Source organism: Grus americana, chromosome 3, assembly GCF_028858705.1.
Source record: "Grus americana isolate bGruAme1 chromosome 3, bGruAme1.mat, whole genome shotgun sequence".
In the NCBI taxonomy this organism is placed as follows: domain Eukaryota; kingdom Metazoa; phylum Chordata; class Aves; order Gruiformes; family Gruidae; genus Grus; species Grus americana.
The window spans coordinates 61,296,788-61,315,263 of NC_072854.1; the positions used below are offsets into that span (position 1 = coordinate 61,296,788).

At 37.3% G+C, this 18,476-nt stretch overlaps 1 protein-coding gene across 8 annotated transcripts in view; it reads left to right on the forward strand.

The window, feature by feature from the left end:
- Positions 1-1,075: 1,075 nt before the first annotated feature.
- Positions 1,076-18,476, forward strand: part of AKAP7 (A-kinase anchoring protein 7) — a 94,583-nt gene continuing 77,182 nt past the window's right edge. For 6 of the 8 annotated variants that reach the window (XR_008576445.1, XR_008576446.1, XM_054820889.1 and 3 more), the window contains exons 1-5: positions 1,082-1,403; positions 4,316-4,465; positions 5,516-5,661; positions 10,464-10,600; positions 15,554-15,738. Coding sequence is in view for 6 of the 8 variants with exons in the window: in XM_054820889.1 (XP_054676864.1) it covers positions 1,214-1,403; positions 4,316-4,465; positions 5,516-5,661; positions 10,464-10,600; positions 15,554-15,738 (808 nt within the window). In the remaining 2 variants the exon portion in view is untranslated. Of the gene's footprint in view, positions 1,404-2,779; positions 2,887-4,315; positions 4,466-5,515; positions 5,662-10,463; positions 10,601-15,553; positions 15,739-18,476 lie in introns of those variants that run through there. The other 2 variants (XM_054820890.1, XM_054820892.1) reach the window with 2 other exon arrangements.

The window sequence follows — 18,476 nt, forward strand, 5'->3', positions numbered from 1 at the left end:
ACTGCCAGCAGCCTCATCCTAAAGCTTCTCTGGGATCCCACAGAACTCGGACGTCTATGTCCCATCCAGCCTTTAATCTCCACAGGACTATGCAGACCAAATGAAAATACTGTGTGAAAGACAGTGAAGGCAAATACAGCACAAAATAGGTCAAAATAACGGTAAAATATTTCCAAACAGATTTTATCTCCCAGAAAGGGAAGGCACAGAGGAGCCAAATACGGAAACTGGCCTCATTTTTCACTCGTGTCTCAGCTTCTAACATCCAGCAGCCATGCAGCTTCCTCCCTATCACAGCCACCCTGTTTTACCGATTTACTTTTGCCATCCCTACTCTCTTTAAAAATGACAGTAGGAATCTTTATATACCTATCAACAATCGGCACCCTCAGATCTGGTCTATATGCACACACAGATCTGCAAAAGCACCAGGGGACAGCTGGCCTGGCTTCTCCCACAGAACACAGCAACAGGATTTGGCTTCCAAGGGGCACCAAATCTTTATTTTAGCGGGAAGAGCACCGCCCGTTCCTTGCCTCAGAGAAGCAGTCTCTCCCGTACAGCCCAGAGGCCGATGGCTAACAGGAGACTGTACAGCCATGGCAGAGGCCGGAGTGCCAGCAGCCGGAGGGGCCCGGGGCTGCACGGGAGGGCCACGTAAAGGACGGATTTTAGAGCAAGACCATCTAGTCTCCTCCGGACAGCAGCTAAATGGAGGGAAGTTATTGCTCTGGGTTCTATACAGTTCTTCTGGCACCCCTAAGCTACAAGTGATTATTCTGGGGAGGCTCAAGCCCAAATTATTCCTGTTAGTTGCAGCCCTTCTGCAGGACAAGTGCTCTGGAAGCCACATTTCAGTAAAATACTGAGTGCAAACAGCACCATGCAAACCGGATCTCACGTTTCAGGGCACACTAGCTCAATGCCTTCACTGTGAATTGGACAACACAGTCAAAAACTGGCATTACACAGAGCAAAGTAGAGGTAAGTGGCGGGTGACGACGTGCAAGACTCGGGGCCCCTTCCCGCCATGCCCCGCGCGGGCCGCTCGGCGCGAAGCACGCTGGGAGTTGTAGTCCCGCGGGCGCACGGCCCCGTTCCCTCTCCGCCCGGCGCTCCCGCCGTCGTTTGCCCGAGGGAGGCGGCGGCTTCCCTGAACCCTTTCACTCGGCAGCGGTTTCCCGCCGGCCAGCCCTGCTCGTCCTAACCGGGCATGCAGCGGCTGCTGCGGCGGCTTCTCCCCGCGCTTTACTCGCAGCGGCCAGCGGCGGCCTGCGCCCTCCTCGCCCGGCGGGCTGTACCCGCGCTCCCGCGCCTCATGGCGCTGCGGCCGGCGGTGGGCGCCGGAGGAGGCGGTGGCGGCGGGAACCCTTCCCCCGCAGCCAGCGAGACCCCGGAGCACGGTGAGAAGGCGGCGGGGCGGGTTTGCGCAGTGAGGGGCAAGAGGGCCGGCGCTTGCGAGTCAGCGCGCCCGCCTCCCCCGCCGGCTGCGGCCGCAGCCGGCGGGGGAGGCGGGCGCGCTGCCTCGCAGAAGCCTCAGCTTGGGCCGGGCGCCCTCCGCTGCCGCGGCGCCTCCGCTACCGACGGGCAGCGTGTGGGTCGTGCTGCGAGGGAGAGAGACCCGACGTTGCTCATGTCCGTTAGCCGTTAAACAGTGACGTTGAGCAGAGCTTGCAGTCAGTGTAAACACCTGACCTGGTTGAATACTAAACCTACCGGTTTGGGGGTTTTTTTCAAAGTTTTTTGTTGTTTTTAAAAGCTTTTTCAGTTCTCTACGTAAACATTACTGCCAGCACCGGGAGTTCAAAATGCCAAGAGAGTAATACCATCAATTTCTACAGCAGCTTTCAGTTAAATTCTGTCCAAAGGATTCACTTATTATTAAACAAATGAACATCGACATATTAAACATTTTAACATAAACATACCAAACAGGGAACAGTGCCTGGACTCCTAATCTCACTATGATCTCTGATGTGTAGGTGTCAAATAATAGATTATTCTATTTGAAACTGTAAGTATGGAGAGAAGAGGGCTGGGATCAATCAACTATGTTTTACTGCTCCTTATTTTTGTAGTCTCTCCTGTATGAGCTAGGTGTATCATGATTTTTTTTTTTCTGCTGAAGCAGATGACAAATACTGGTTAAGATCAGTAGCCACTTAAACAAATGCAAATATGGGAATGATGTATATACCCTGTTCATAATGAAATTCATGCTAATATAATTTAGCATATGATTAAAAAAACCTCTTTAATGACCATCATAACAGCTTGATGGTCAAGGAGTTCCTATGGAAGCTGGACTTAAGTCTCAGATTATCAACATTATGTCAAGAATTTTGGAAAATCTTTGTTTTCAGGTTGTTTTAGTGACTAGAACACATTTCTTGAATTTTGTTGCTGATTTTTTTATTTATTATATTTCAGAAAAGGTGAGGGATGGAGTTTTTTCGCTTGAGGCACAACCTGTAGAATTTAGAAGCAGTGCCTGTTCAGTTCAGCTAATTGATTTGAGAAGGGACATTGTTAATCACTAGCTGTGCCTTTCCTATGCCTATCTGCTATTGTGAGCAGACAGAATTTTAAGTAGCACAAGTATGTTGCTTTTTGAGCAGAGCGAGCTACGGAAACTTGTAATCTGCGACATACACCCCCCAGATTTATGTGAGGCCTTGTTTTGCAGATGATGCTACCTTAACAAATTCCTTTTGCTCCCAGCTAGCTACGATTCTGCATTTCTGAATCTTGTTGATAACTTTTCTGCCCCAGGCTGACCTACTTGTTTGTCGGTTTCATGGATTTCTGTCTTGTCCTTCACTTTGAGATCTCTTTGAAGGAAGGATTGTTGTTTTCTGTATGCTTGTGGATCAGCGGCAAAATCTGGTTTGTGCGATCTTTACATTAATCTAAATGTTAAGTAATAATTTTATTATTACTTGAACATCTGTTTGTGGTGCATAGTTCTTTAGTGTCCACAGGGGGAACAAGCAACAAATCTAAATACTTTGTTTCTTTTTAATAGCCTCTGGGGTAAAGTTAGGTGTGGGACCACAACCACAGAGTGATTTATGCCTCCCTACTTTAGACTGGAGTGAATTAGCATTTAATCAGGTTGTTCTTTTACTTATCTTCCCTAGCATAAAGTGATACATGCAAGAAACATTCCACGGGGTGATAATAGCCCAGAGTGGGTCTTTGATATTGATTTTATACATGTAGTGTAGCTTTGTATGCCACAAAAATATAATACACAGTTTTGCTGCCAAATTTTCCCCTTAGGCCAGATTTGGACTATCTACACTGGTCACAAGAGGAGCTTTGAAAGTGCTTTGTCTGTAGTAATGAGCTGTCCTGGGATAAACTGCAATTCTGACATAAGGCTTCTTCCACTACAGTAATCGCATTGTGGAGTTGTCCCAAAAGAATATTGCTGGATGCTGGGTTATGTGCACATTTTTTGCTGCTAGAGAAGATTTTGCTTTTTCATTTTTTAAGGTATAACTTAATACACAAATATTAGAGTTTACTGATGCAGAAACATGAAGCAGACATAAGGAAATGACTCATGCTTAGTACTCTTGGGGAAAAAGACATTTTTAAAAACTTGTTAGCGGAGATTATTCTGTTATTGTGGTATTACTCTGAGAGAACTTCATGTATATCTTTATACATAGAAGATGAGTTTTGATTTATATTGATTCCTTCTTTAGCTTAAATACTAAAAATCAGGTTTTAGAACCAGAAGTTCAGATGATTGCTGTCTATAACATGTTATACTGTGTGGGAGATGCAGGAATAGAATAATGATCTCATTCCTGAATTATATAGTCAGCTGAGAACTCTTTGTTATATGTGGAATGGTAGGATTGCCTTCCTGCTCCTTCGTGCCTCATTTTCAGTGTGCTTACATTGGAATTAATTTGCCAGTGTTTGCACTGAATTTCGTATGCCATTACTATTATCTAAAGTGAACTTTACGTGATGTCTGAAGACTTTATTTTTTTCATGCTTGTTTATGAGTATCATCTTTTTTTTTGCATGTAATTGCATTTACTTAGAACCAAACAAGACCATAATTTATTAAATATAGAAGGCTGAACTTCCTTTTTTTCCTATTCCACATAAAGCATTGAAGTATTTTTTGCTGATATGTCGGAAGGAAGAAGAGCAGCATTCTTAAGGGGGTTATGTGTCAGTATTCATTTGCTGATAATTAGAGAAATGTAAACGTGGTATATTGCTTGTGTAAAATGTCTCTTAGCTGTTTGTATCAAAAACTAAGACCCAATGTGTTATTTTAAATGTATTACAGATGGGCTGGATAACATGCAGCAAAAGAAAATCTGTAATGAGAATAAGGAAAGGACACAACAGAGAAAAGAGCCATGTTCTGCTGATTCTGTAGAATCACTAATGGGAGAAATGCCGTTTGTCGACACAGATATTGAAAATGAATTTGTTAGTAAGTATATTAAACAGAAGTAGTATGAAAGCATAGACATATCACACACTCAGTTCTTGGTCCTGCCTGTTGGCACGTACAAGTGGGCTGTGCACATGGAACAGAGTCTCCCTGTAAACAGGATCCAGTCCGGAGCCTCTCTTGTTAGTACTCAGTCCGGGGAATACTTGAGCATATTAAAAAATTACCATTTTGCAATCCATTGCAGCAATGAGTCACAGAATAAAGACATCTCGTGTTAATTCACATTCCTGTATATGAGCTTCTCAAGTGATAGTATTTGTGAGCTCTCTTCCAATATGTGCGTTCCCAGTATGGGGCTAGAAGTGCACCTCTAATTGGACAGTGGGTCTCTGCAGCCTGATCAGGTTATGGGTATGTATCAGGCCACATAATAGAAGAGTGTCTACAAAGTCTTGAGGAAATAAGCTGGGAGAAAAATAATTTATGGTGCAAAGGAAGAATTGAGGACATGCACTTTTCTTTTGCTATGTTGGAAGGGGTCTTTGCAAGGAAAGGAGGAAGTAGAGAGTAGATCTGACTTGGATTAAATTTTCTTCTGGCCTGGATTTGGTCCTTTATCTATCCAGTTCTAGTCTAATACAACCTTTTCCTTTAATGATCCTGTGTATTATCTTGTTTTATATTTCAAAATGCAGTGTGAATGGCATTTTTGAAACTTTATATTGGCACTTTTTCTCTAAAGTCACATCCATGTTCAAGTGGAGACAATTGCAGGCCTATTCCACGGCAGTGCGAGCTGGCTAAATGAAACACAGTTGGAAAGCTGCATGTCTGTGTTAGCAGCTTACAAGCCCTGCTTAGAGGTGTAGGCTGTTAGTTCAAGTATGGTACTCCACTTGTGTGACTGCATTAATTCAGGTTGGAGTAGGATCCCCATCAGACAGTTCAGAGCTTGGGCTGATCAGATGACTTGGAAGACATGCTCCAGTCAGTTCATTGAAGTCCAGCTCCTGTTGGCATGATATTAAGTGTATCTTTGTTTTGATTTGTCTCTATGCTGAATGTAATTTTTTTTTTCCTCTTCAGTGCATGCAACCTCTGAAATAACTATAAAAAAGAAAAGAAAGAGGACTACTGGAAGGGAAGTTGAAGAAGGCAGTGACAGAAAGAAGAAAAAGAAAAAACAGTATTGGCCAAATTATTTCATTTCTCTTCCAATTACTAATCCAGAGGTGATATTCTTTATTATACTAATTTGGTATAATCAGAATTACTTCAACAGCTGTGTGTGTTTATAAAAAGAATAGTCTTCGATCCAGAGCAAAATAATTTTTTTCAGGTATTTTTAAAGGAACATTAGCAGCCTATTCAAAGAGTAACTTTTATTTTATGTAATATTTTTGTGAATAAAATTGCTTATATGGAAAATATGAGAGGAAAAATATTTATCTTTTTATTCAGTTTTTCAGTCTTACGGGTTTCACAGTATTTTGACTGAACCTGGCTTAAATTTTTTTAATTTAATAAGAAAATCCCTAGCAATATTTTTAGCTCTCCTTATAGATAGGAATTTAAATTTGTATCTGTTGCTGTTTTAACTAGGCAGTTTGTAGTTTAACATTTTCCAGTAAAATTGATGATTTTATTTAAAATTCAAACAAGCTATTGTTTTAGTGAAATGTTCAAATGGATTCAAGAAGTGCAGAATGGTCTTTAAGAAAATTTATTTTCTTGTAGTTAGCATGTGTTGTCTCATTTAGGCAGTGCACGAGAATGATTTCTTACATGCTGTGGGATGTCTCTGGTACAGCTTTGATACCTTTTGTGTCTGCAAACAAGGAGAATAGGTGCGCTATGTTTAAAGAGTTAAACCCAACAGTTTACCACCATTTCCAAATTTAGGTTTAATTTTTAATGCTAGGAGCTATCTCAGGTGAATTTTATCTGATCCTACATCTGCATTATCTGTTGTCTGAGAAAGTCAAAGATTTAGAGAATCCGAAATGAAAATAAACCAAAGTAGGTTTGAAAATTACCTTGAAGAATCAAAAAATTATTTTGATTCTTCAAAACATACTATGTGAAGAGATTGTAGAGGCTGGTTTTATAAGATCCAGGATAGCCTCACATGAATATTGTGGGAGATCTTTTGTGCCGTCTTACTCTGAAATATGTTTTCTTCCTGTCTCTTCCATGATTTAACAAGTGCAAGAATAATGTAGGGGTTATATAATCTAATAATTGAAAATTCCTGCTCACGATTATTATTATGTTGAATGGCTGGTTGAGTGGAAAAGTCTTAACTATGCATGCTTTTTTTCACGTCATTTGTTTAGCCTTACATCATTTACAGAGGTAAAGGAGCAACTATATTAACTCTCAGAGGATTTGGGAATTCTGGGACTTTGCTAGAAAGTTTTGTTTATACCTGCCTTAGATGTAGAGATGTTCTGAAAGTAGAAAATACGTGTTGGAATTTTTATAGGCAACATTAGCCAAAATTCAGAGTTAAGACACCTGGTTTCTTGATAGCCAGAGGGAATCTGGTAATTACTAGTAGTATTTCAGTTAGTAATGAGACACCCTTTTTTTTTTTTTTTTTTGAGGATCTGGTTTTATTCCAGTGAAGTGTTTTAGGCATTAGTATTCTTTCTTCATATTTTTTGTAGTATTTTAAACTTTACGCAGAGAACCATTTCCTAATAAGGGATATTTCTGGAACATTTAATGAACTGTTCCTCTTGGCAATGAAGCAGTTTCCTTGTTTTCATTTTAATTATCTTTTGAGTCCTCAGAAATAAAATGTGATATTCCATTAATTTTGAATTTGTATTGAACTTTGCATTATTACTTGTGTGAAAAGACTTAAATGGATGATTATAATTGTATCCCTTTCTGGTAATTTTTTTCTATGTTTCATCTGATGTGTTATCACTTGGTAGGTTAGGCTTCCAGGATCCTCTAATCTTGATTGTAATTATAATTAATCTGTTAAATCTTTAAAGCTTACAGTCTTTATATTCACTTACTAGTAGCATCCTTCCAACAAGCAAAACTTAAGTTATTTTATTACTCTTCAGAATAACATATTCCATGTAACAGGAGAGGAGACCTTGAAATCAGTATTTGAGGCCTTATTTTGGAGCACTTCTTAAAATAATCTGAGGTGGGAATTGTTGAGTATGATCCGCTTTCAGACATTTCTTTTAGTTGTTAGGAAATCTCAAGTTAAAAGAAATAGTCAGCATGATAACAGTTGAAATGTAACATAAAACTTTGTAAGGTAATGTAAATAGCAGGTTAAATAGCGATGTAAAGTTTATATTTATGCAGCGGGTCATAACTAGTTATACAGAGGATGTAGAAAGAGTCCTGGTTTGCTTAATTAAAATTCAGCGCACTCAACTGTTAATTGCACCTTAGATTTATTGAAGAAAACAGAACAAATCTGAAGTTACATTATGCATTGTGATGGCACAGCTATACTACAGCTATTGTGGTATGTTTTGATCACATAACTTCTGGGAAAACATATTAAAAATAAATTCCTGAAAGTCACAAAAATGTGCTTGAAAACTTTTCTTTCTTCTTTCCAAATAGTATACATTGTGTAGAATGTTGTCACTTCAGCCAGAGAGAGAGAGAGAAAGAACGTGCTCAGTTTTCTTTCTATTTTGCCTTTATCAAAAAGGCAGCTCGTTTCATCCTTTCCCGATGGGTTCAGCAATAGCTGTTTCTGGAACTGCTAACTGGCCATCTTTGAAATTAATCCTGTTCCAAAGTATGTTATTCATTAGGTTTTTAGTTTGGTTTCCTAATAGAGTTTATACAGGTGTGAGCCTGCCTATCTGTTTGCTTTGTTATAACCCCATTGGGGTTTTGTGGGTTTTGAACCCGCTCTGGATTTTCAACTCATTTTCCAAATATGGATTAAAAAAATGACATCTCAGAAGTACTAATTTCCTACAATTTTTGTGGAATTTATGCTTGTGTAAAAGAGAGAGCCTTGAAAGAACATGCTTGTGTTGAAGACTGTAGTGTGAGTGTGGCAGTTAGCTATTCTTTAGCTATTCTTCTAGACCTGCCAGCTGATGAATGCGTATGTGTGTGTGTGTTAGCCAGTCAAGCCCTTATAGCTGAAAATCAGCCACAGCATGTGTTGCTTCTTGCCCAAGCCAGAACTGAACTGTATGAGGGAGCTGGAGGTAGTTTAGGATGTGAGCAGGAAGGGACTTGGGAGTACTTGTGAAGGAAACTGTATTGATAAGGGGATGTGGGGTATTGGCTGCTAATCTGAATACTGAATAATATTGATCTTTTTCAGAGCTAGGATGGTATTACTGCTATGATAACACAGTTCCACACCTGTCTTCTGTATTCTGAAGGGCTTGTACACTTACATTTATTTTTTTTTCTTTGCCAGCTCTCAGGTACAAATTACGTTTAGACCGATAGTTGAAAATGGAATAAAATTGTAATTCATATGATAGGTGATTTAAATTTTTTTTTCTTTACTGGGATAACTGCATTTGCTTTAGTCTAGAAACTTAAAGAATTATGCAGTCGATACATTGTAATTACCAGGGATGATGTTTACCAGTTTTTTGCTTAAATGTGGGTTAAATTTCTCCTACATCTGAGACAATAGAAGTGTTATTTATCCAGGATAAGATCAGTTCTGGCATATGAAGGAAGATGGCCACGTTGGTGCAATTCTCTTCATATGTCTTATACTACTTAAGACATTTGTGGTTTTGTAGATGCCGTATCACCTTTTTCTGGCAAGTGGCTTTTACCTTCCTTTCTCCTCCCCACCCTCCTTAGAGTTGGTTCCTTTCAGTTATAATTTGCTTTTATTTATATGGCACTACTAGATATCTATGGACATTAGGTAAAACTCCTGCATGGCAAAACTCACCTATAGAAATTGGATCAGAAAAGTACCGACCACTCCCATTAGATCGTGTTTTTTTCAGGAAATTTATGTGTTCCTTACGATTAACAGAGCTACCAAAATATATCAAAGCTTTTTTTTTTTAACCTAAGAGGTATTTGTGCTTATGTTATAAAAGTCAATATGTACAGTATATTTGTGAAGCATTCACCACTGAGTTTCAAAAAAAATCCAACCCAAACAGATTGAAGTTTTCTAGAAGTTTTCTACATGCTTCTTTTAGACTTTATACACCAAAGTTGATTTGTCTGTAATGTCTTTGCTTACCATGCTTTAAGAAATAACTAATTTTGTCAGATGATCAAGGTTATTTGATTTGATTTAATTTCTGCTAACAAATTCAAGAATTGCGGGGGGGGGGGGTGTTTTTGGTTTTTAAATTACTGCAATACAACTATCATAATGGCAAGCACAGTAAACATTTTGAATACAATTTGTGAAGCATGTATAACCATACAAATAATTTTCAATGAAGAAAATGTAATTCAAATAATTTTAAAGAAAAAGACTGATGAAGTTAGAACTGTGTATGTGTTGTATGGAAATTCATTAAAATATGTTTGAAGAGAGTATATAAATTATGCCTGTCTATTGGACAGTATAATCAGAATTGTAAATCGGATATCTCTACAAATTATTTACTGAATGCTCCTGTTTTTTATGTGCCCAATCCTGCAAAGATCTCTTTCTTTTTCCAGACACTTGTCTGCACATAGCAACATACAAGTTTAGCAAAGTGGGCAGAGAAAGTCCTTGAAGAAGCCTTTTATTTGGATTACTGGCAGTGTAAAACTGGATGATCTTAATCTACTCCAGGAATTTATCATACTTATGGAAGCAAACTCCTATTAAGATGTGAGGGGGAGTGTCCAGTGATTTATTAATCACTCCATTCCTACCCACTTTGAGTTTGCTTGGGTCAGTTAGCACAGCTTTGTCAGAGGATAAAACTTTCTTCTGCTAGAACGGTTTTTACATAAACGTTTGATTTCAGTTTGTGTGCTTTCTTGTTCACTTGCATGATGGGATACAGTAATTGTAATGGCTAACTGTTGTTTCTGTGTCTGCCTTTCTTCCCAGATTACTGGCAGTGTTCAGGCTGTCCAAGATGTAATAATACAAAAGGATCAAAGGCTTTCCAAAGCAATGGTTCGCTCTGGCTCATTGCATGTCACCATGTTAGTGATGCATTTATCCAATGAAGAAGAAATTAGCGTGTAGGTATTTGGTGCTAAATTAAATATATACAAGTATTTTTGCTTGAGGAGTACCAGAAGACTAGAGGGTGTAACCGACACTTATTTTTTGTCAGTCCTAAATTACTAATGTTACTGAACATTTAATTCATGTTGTTCTTAAAAATGCTAATCTTAGTATTATCCATTTTCATAACTTATGTCATGACTTCTGAACAAAGTATGCTTTTTTCCCTTGCATTTTTCATAGTGTGTGCTGAACTTGCATGCACAAATCTCATGATTGCTAAAATAATTATTTTAAAGCAATCTTTTGATACAGGGGACGCTGAACAGATTAACGGGGGAATTTTCAGAATTTCATTGCTTAGCAAATGTTATAAGCCATATTAGTAATTGTCACTGAAAGACTGTAATGAAATAAACCTTAGCTCCAAGCTAATGCCTCATGCAGTTATAGGGGTTTTTTATGTCCCTAAATGAATTTATTATACTCGAAATTTAAGTACACTAAAAGAGAGGTGGCTATTAGGCCTTATTAAAAGTATATTTTTTACATTGCTTCAGTGATATAGCTGATTTTTTTCATCATATAAAAGGTAGAAAAGTTGTGGAAAGGCATATGTATTATACGATGATGTCACTTGTCTAAGTGTTAGCTGTGACTACTTGCTTTATACAAATGCAGTTTGTTTTTTTTTACTGTTTATCACATGCTGTACTGCTATCTGACAAGCCTACTTTAACTTACAAGTTCAGTGGTTAATATGAATGTTCAGACTTTTAAGTCTGTCTATAGAGCTGTAATTTATGAATGTTCAGAGCAATAATTTGTGTGTCTAGCTGTAATTCTGACTTGAAATGAAAACGTATATTGTATTTTATAGTCCTGCTTTACACAGACTTTCTCAACAGTTTTTATTTAGATGTGGTGCCTAATGGCCTGCATATGTGATGTCTCTATATTCGCACATTGTAAGTGCAGAATTGAGATTGCGAACACTTTGATAACTGTAACAGAGTATTATGTAAAACGCTGACAAATGGCCTACTGGCATTATAGGAACATCTGGGAATCCTCCATTGCTTATGCGTCAATTTTGTAGTGAATTGCCAATGAATCAAAATTCATCAGATCTGTATAATTCTGTGAGAGAGAAGCCTCATGGTTTCATCTCCCCCAGATGAGTTCTTTCAGGGGCCCTCTGTCAGATATGTATATATATCTATAGCTTACTGGTTTTCTCTGCAGTGTTAGCAGGCATGCGGTCCATGTGCTGAATTATTTAGATCAAATAATGAGTAAGTGCAGTAAGACATTGCTTTGGTTATGGTAATACAGTTACAAAATAATGTGTCTAATAAGTGTGTGTTGAATATTTTTTCCCCCAGAAGGTTTGGCTGTTAAAGTGCAGATTGCTCATAAGAAAGTGAGAATCCAAGATGGAATGTAGGAACCATTTGGTAGTAAAGGGCATGCTTCTCATAAGTAGAAGTATTTCGGCTAAAAACATTTACCACACCTAAAAATAATGGGATATCAGTATATCTAAATCAATTGCCCTGTGTGTTTTTCCCACTTGTTTCCTTGAATGCTATATCCTTGAGGCCTCCACGCTATTACCTGTCCTGTGAGGATGTGAGTGTCAGGATTCTTGTCTCCAACGGTCTGATCTAAAGGGAGAGAAACAGATAGTGAGGAACAGAGAATAGAAAGGAAAGTGAAGGATACTAGATCTGCTGGATTCCCTCTCATCTCCATGTGCCTTTTGTCTCCTGGAGTAGGCACACCAGCTTCCTCCTGTCCTGGCTGATGAGTAACTATGGTAGCATCTGAAAATCAGTGAGAACAACCACTGACTGTGTGCACAAGTTTGTTTTAAAATGGGTTTGAAGTATGGACTTTTTAAAAAGGGAATGTGAGAAAATATCTCAAAGGCCAGTATGCCTCCTCATGAATATTTGTTAGAATCCTAAACTGTATATCAAAACAAATATTCCCAAATTCAGTATCTTCTGCTACTTCTTGAGCTCCTTCTCAGCTCTCACTGTCTGACTGCCACCCAAGCACGCACTTAAGGAGTTCTTCTCTGCCTCTCCCAGCAGAACTCCACAGTCCAGGTACCCAGGACCTGTCCTCTAGTCAGCAGCAGCTTCCCCAGTGATTCACCCCTTCCCTGGCCAGATGCCTCCTACAGGCATGTAGCTCAGCTATCCTCAGGTATTCTAGATTGCATTTTCTATTATATGGGATTCTCTTTTTTTTTTTTTTTTTTTTTCATAACTAATATTTTCTGTTTAATTTTTTGGGAGAATTCGAAGAGTAAAAAGTTGAATTTTCCTGTCTTTGCTTCACCGATTTTTGATACTAGGTTAATGGAAAGAAACCAAGATCCAGGCTGGCAAAAGAATCTGTGTGTAACCTAGGGTTATGTTAAAAAAAGTGCAGCTAGTCAGCTGGGCATCTGAGCGTTCACAGATCCTTAGGTTTGGATCCATTAAGTTACTTAGATATCTACAGTTTTTCTACTGCGTTTGCACAATAGTGCCTCTGTCTATACAGAAATGAAATGTGTTGAATGCTATTTGAAGTCAAAATGCGTGATAAGAATGTGCTAAACATAACATTCAATTCATCACAAAGCCCTTTGTATGGTATTTTAGTACATACAGCTTTCACCCTGAAAATGGAAGATCTGTATCCTAGGCCGTTCTTTCTAAAGGAATCCAGACCTACAATTGCCATGCGAGTTTCCTAACTGATTGGCTGTGGTCTGGCCTTCATGAATGCACTTTACATCTTCTTTTGTAGGGCTATATGAAATCAAGAATGAGATTTTAAAAACCATAAAGAAAGTGAGCAAGAAAGAGCCATGACAGCACTCCCTTCAAACAAAGGAGTTCTAGTCCATGCTAACTGTGTGCAGAGTCATGGGATCAGGTACTAGAAATCAGGATGTCTGCCTTCACAGCAAATGCCTTCATTACCAGACTATAGTGTCAAGTTCTTCTTGCTTGTTATCTGTCAAAGACTCTGTGAATCTAACCTCTTCATTATAAACATGAGAGCTGAAAGGATTCATTTGGCGTTTTTTGCAAGGTTGTTTTTTCTAACAAGTAATCAAAATTAACAATTCAGAAATTTCTAAAAAGAAACTACATCACTTTTAAGTCCTAGAATATTTACATTACAAAAGTATAGAAAAAGAGAAGCACTGCTTCTATAATCCTAGTTGGTATTCACTTAGATGCTCCTTAATGCTTTTTTTTATTTCCTTTCTCCACTTTGGAGCAAAATGCTCGTAAACTTTTTTGTTATCCCTGTGGGTTAGTTGCACTGACTGTAACTACTATTTGGTATCATAAATACTCTTTGTTATGGAATAACAAGAAAATAGCACTGTTGTGTTTGTTGCTATTGACTTCAGTGGAAATGTTTGTCCTTGTGCATTATTCTTACAAAGCAATTGTTAGACGTTATAAAGTGATTGATAGAATACGAAAATACAAAATACGCTAGAGTGAGATGACAATTATTTTTCCACATATTTTGGTGTTTACAAGATTATATATAAATTATATATAATACAAAAGAAAAAGTAGAACTAAATCTTCAGTGACACAGTGCTAAATTGAAAACACACTGCGCTGTTTGACTTGACCTTTCATAGACCTCATCAGGTAGTTCAGCTAGCCGATGAGTTCTGCAGCACACCCTACAGTATGGAAATATAAATCTTTGTTCAGCTGGGGAACAGAGCTGTCCGTGCCTCTCTGTGTATCAGTTCTCAGATGCAAAAAAATCCAGAGATGGGTTTTAGGTATGTGAGTGATTCACTAATTGAAAGCCTGCTGCAATCTTTGACACAGTCTATTTGAAATATCTGTACTTGTTTTGGAACAATTTTCAGGTTCATGTCAGTAAATAAATCTACACATGATTACCTGTGAAGTTATCTGACAGGTATAATCATTATTAGATGGTGTTTTTGAAAGGTCTTGAAATATAGCATGTATGGAAGACATAGGAACAGGCTTGTCTAGTGGTGATAAAAGTGGCAGAGGAAATATCTTGGCTAGGACAGAAAAAGTAAAATTGTCTCTTGAGAGTTTTTAACCTGTCACTGCCATCTAGCGTTTATAATGTCAACATCACTTTAGTGAAAAGTTTTGATTCAGTCTCGTTGAATAGAATTAAAAACTGAGCATGTGAGACATCTTTTAAAAGAAGACAGTAAGAATGTTTATAGAGTTTTTGTTTAGCAAGTGAATCGCTTCAAGTGCAGGTCAAAACAAATATTTCATGTAATTGTACGTGCACTTAATATGGCTAATTAAAATGATTATTAAAAGGTTACCAAATTGGCTCCTGATTCTTAAGTTACATGCAGATTATGTGTGCATGCTACTTATCTCTTAAAGAAAGTAAGCATCAATTTAGATAGTACTTCTTTTAATAACAGTTCTCAATGAGCTTACTAGTAATTTCCATATAATTTTCATATATCTATATAATGTCACTAACCTCTGTTTATAATATTAAGTAACACTCTGTAGTAACTTTGAATGAAGCATAATCTTAGAGTGTTCAGTTGAGCTATCAAAAGATGAAAAAAGTGAATTGAGAATGGAAAACCAAATACGTCCAAGTAAGCATCTTGTTTAAATGGGATGCATAGAGTAATAGAGACACTATCACCTATATATCTAGTCAACTTGGGGACTGAGATAAACTCGTTTGAGGAATTACATGTGCTGCTAGGTCTGCCTTATAATTTCTGTGGTTTTATAGCAGGGTCTATGAACCAGTTTACCTTTGTAAAATGGTAATAATAATACTGACTGCATTGATAGAAAATAGTGCAAAAGTACCCGACTAGATAATAAATTGATACTAATAAAGTTTTGTGAGATTTTTTGATAGAATGATTAATAGCAATGTAAACAGTATTAATATATTTGACTTTCATACAGATTTTTTTTCTTTCCTCTTGACAGAGCAGTTGGTGCTCTTTCAGACAGCAAGGATTTTGTAGAAGATCTCCTGAAAGGAAAAACTGTGGATTTGTCTTTTCAAGGAATTGATCACTTCAGAAATGAAGTTGGATTTGTGAAGTTAGCAGAAAATGATCATACAACTATACTTACAGAAATAGCAGGTACAACTTGTTAATCTAGTTTAATTGCTTTAAAGACTTTTTGACAACCCAGATGAGAATGGAGCACAAAGATAAGTTGGTGCTAAATTAGTCAACATTAATTTACCTTTAACAACTGCAAAGGCTACATAATTAATTTCCCAGCATAGTTCAAAATTACTGAATTACAGACAATACTGTTCTCTAATATCTATTTAGTATATGTAAAAAATGTGGTGCAGGTTTGTAGATGGATATAAAGACTCCATTCTGTCTTATTTTGGTCCATGTACTGTATGCTGTTTCTCAGCTGGTATTTATACTCCTTCCAATTTGTATATTCATACTTACTGACTTTAAGAACTGTATCTTTGATACAACTTACCTGACTTGCAAAGTTACATAGTTCTTTCCTTTGTGTTTGTGCTGAGTAGAGCACTGAGAGTGACATTATTTCCTCTTCCATGGTCTGCGAAATCTTTAAGTTTTGTGTTTCCTCTATGTCATCCATATCGCTCTTCAATCTCAGTGAATTAACTGTAACTTACCACTCCCACATGTATAATACACACATAGAGATATGTATAGGTATATATATGTACTTTATACATACACTTCCATATATGTATAAAGTAAAATTTGGACTTTCTTTGCACCCCTGGAGGATAAGGGGAGTTCAGGAGAAGGACATGACTCATCTGCCAGAGGAATGGAGTTGAATTTCATGCTGCTTTAGCTTGAAATTTTTTTTGGAGGAGTTGTGGAACCAGTCTGTAGCTTGTTCAATGTTAATTGCCTTCCTTTAGCAATTAGGAAGTTACTGAAAGATGTGGCAGGTACACGCTACTCTGCGTGTGCACCCCCATGTTCACTTCAAGAGCAAAACTCTCAGTTCTGTCTTAACATTGGAGCTAAGGCCACTGCCTTTGCCAGTCAGATAAAATGCATCCAAAGATACAGTTCAAGTCAGTAGGAATAAACAAATCAAAAGGAGTATAATTATCAGCTGAGAAACAGCAGTCAGTACCTAGACCAAAACAAAGTAGACTGTCTATGTGTCTATACTTAAACTATGTTTAAGATATGATTAACTATATCTGTCTATGAGTCTATACTTAAACTATGTTGTTTACAGATATTAAATAAAAATTCTCAGAGAACAGTACTGCCTGTAATTCATTGGTGTCCTTTAAAACTATCCTGGCAATTCCAACTATTCCTTGGAAAGACTCTTTAAAAGAGTTTTTCAGTATTGATGAATTATCTTTTGTGCTCTGAGGAATGTGAGGTCACACCATTTTTTAATAGTGCAATAAGCCATATAGGACATTTTGCAGAGTAGCAGAGACTGCTGCTGTCACGCTACCTCTTTGCAGTCCAGTACAGAGAAAAAATGGAAAAAGTCTTTATTAGTACGGTGCTTTCTCTAGCAATTAATTAGTTTTAATTTCTGAAGTGCCTTTAGAAAATGTTTAGTATTTTTTAACTTTACTTTAAGGAAAGGTTGAATAGAAGACTGTGAGCTTTTCAGCTTACCAAATTGCTTATGCTGTTATTGGGCAATGCTTTATTATTTTAAGCAGCGCTCAATAGAGTATTTCTAATATTCAGTATGGTAGAAATTGAACAGTACTTACAGTTCCAGAGAGGCTTCAGTTGTCAAATAATCCCATAATTATTTCAAAGATTGAATCTACCAAGTATTTCTTCAGTCCTTTGGACAATATGCTTCCTCATCCTTGTCTATGAGTTTGTCTTTAGATTTCTTTTAAAGGTGACAGAATAGTGTATGTATGCTGTGTTATAAACAGTGAGATAATTCATAAACTGTGTTTTCTTTCAATACCCCTTGTGAAAGGAGACAAATGGTTTCTGTTAGTGACAGTAACTTTTGATTTTGGGAAGTTTATAGTTAATTATTTAGAACTCCAAAATAATTGAAGTTACTAAACATGGAGAGCCAAATATCTTTTAACTACAGGAAGTAAAGAAGTTTGTTATGAGTGATTTTTCTACACATCTTAGACTAGTGAACCAGTTTTTGATCAGAATTAGACAAGTAAAAGATGAGATCAGATTTTGACCTTTGTTTTTCAGTTTGACAGTCCTTCCTAGAAGACAAATTGATAGAACAGTCAAATTTAGCAAACAAGCAAACCTATGTTTCCTTTGTAAAGTATAAGTACTGATACCCACTGGTGAGCATTCATTGCTTATATTAGAACTACAGCTGTATATTATTAACACTTAACACTGCTGCGTAGTAAACTTAACACTGTTGTTCAATAAAAATGTTTCTTATTTCAGTGTTTACTTTTGTCAACCCAATGGACCATTTCCTGGCCTTAGGCCTGTCTTTCAGTCTTTAGTGATGTTTGTTTTGTCTGGATTTATTTCTGAAACAGGGTAGGGAGCTGAACATTACCAGAATAAAATGGTAAAATCACTGAAAATGTTTAATGGATATGACTTCAGAATATGCTGTCTTAACACTGCTTACTGACTGTTATAACCGTAACTTCTGAATTGCTGCTGATTTCACAATATCTTTTTGTGCCTTCTTGGAAGGGCTAATATCATTTCATAACAGGTAACCTATAATTCATGAAAGCAAATTCAGTTTTTGTATTGATGCTTGTGCCAGAAAACAAGTTTTTAGGTCTGTAATTATGTAACACTGAAGATTATACAACCGTGTTTCAAAAGTTAGTTTTGTTACATATTAAATTAGTGGAAAGGCCAGGTAAGAGTAGGAAGAA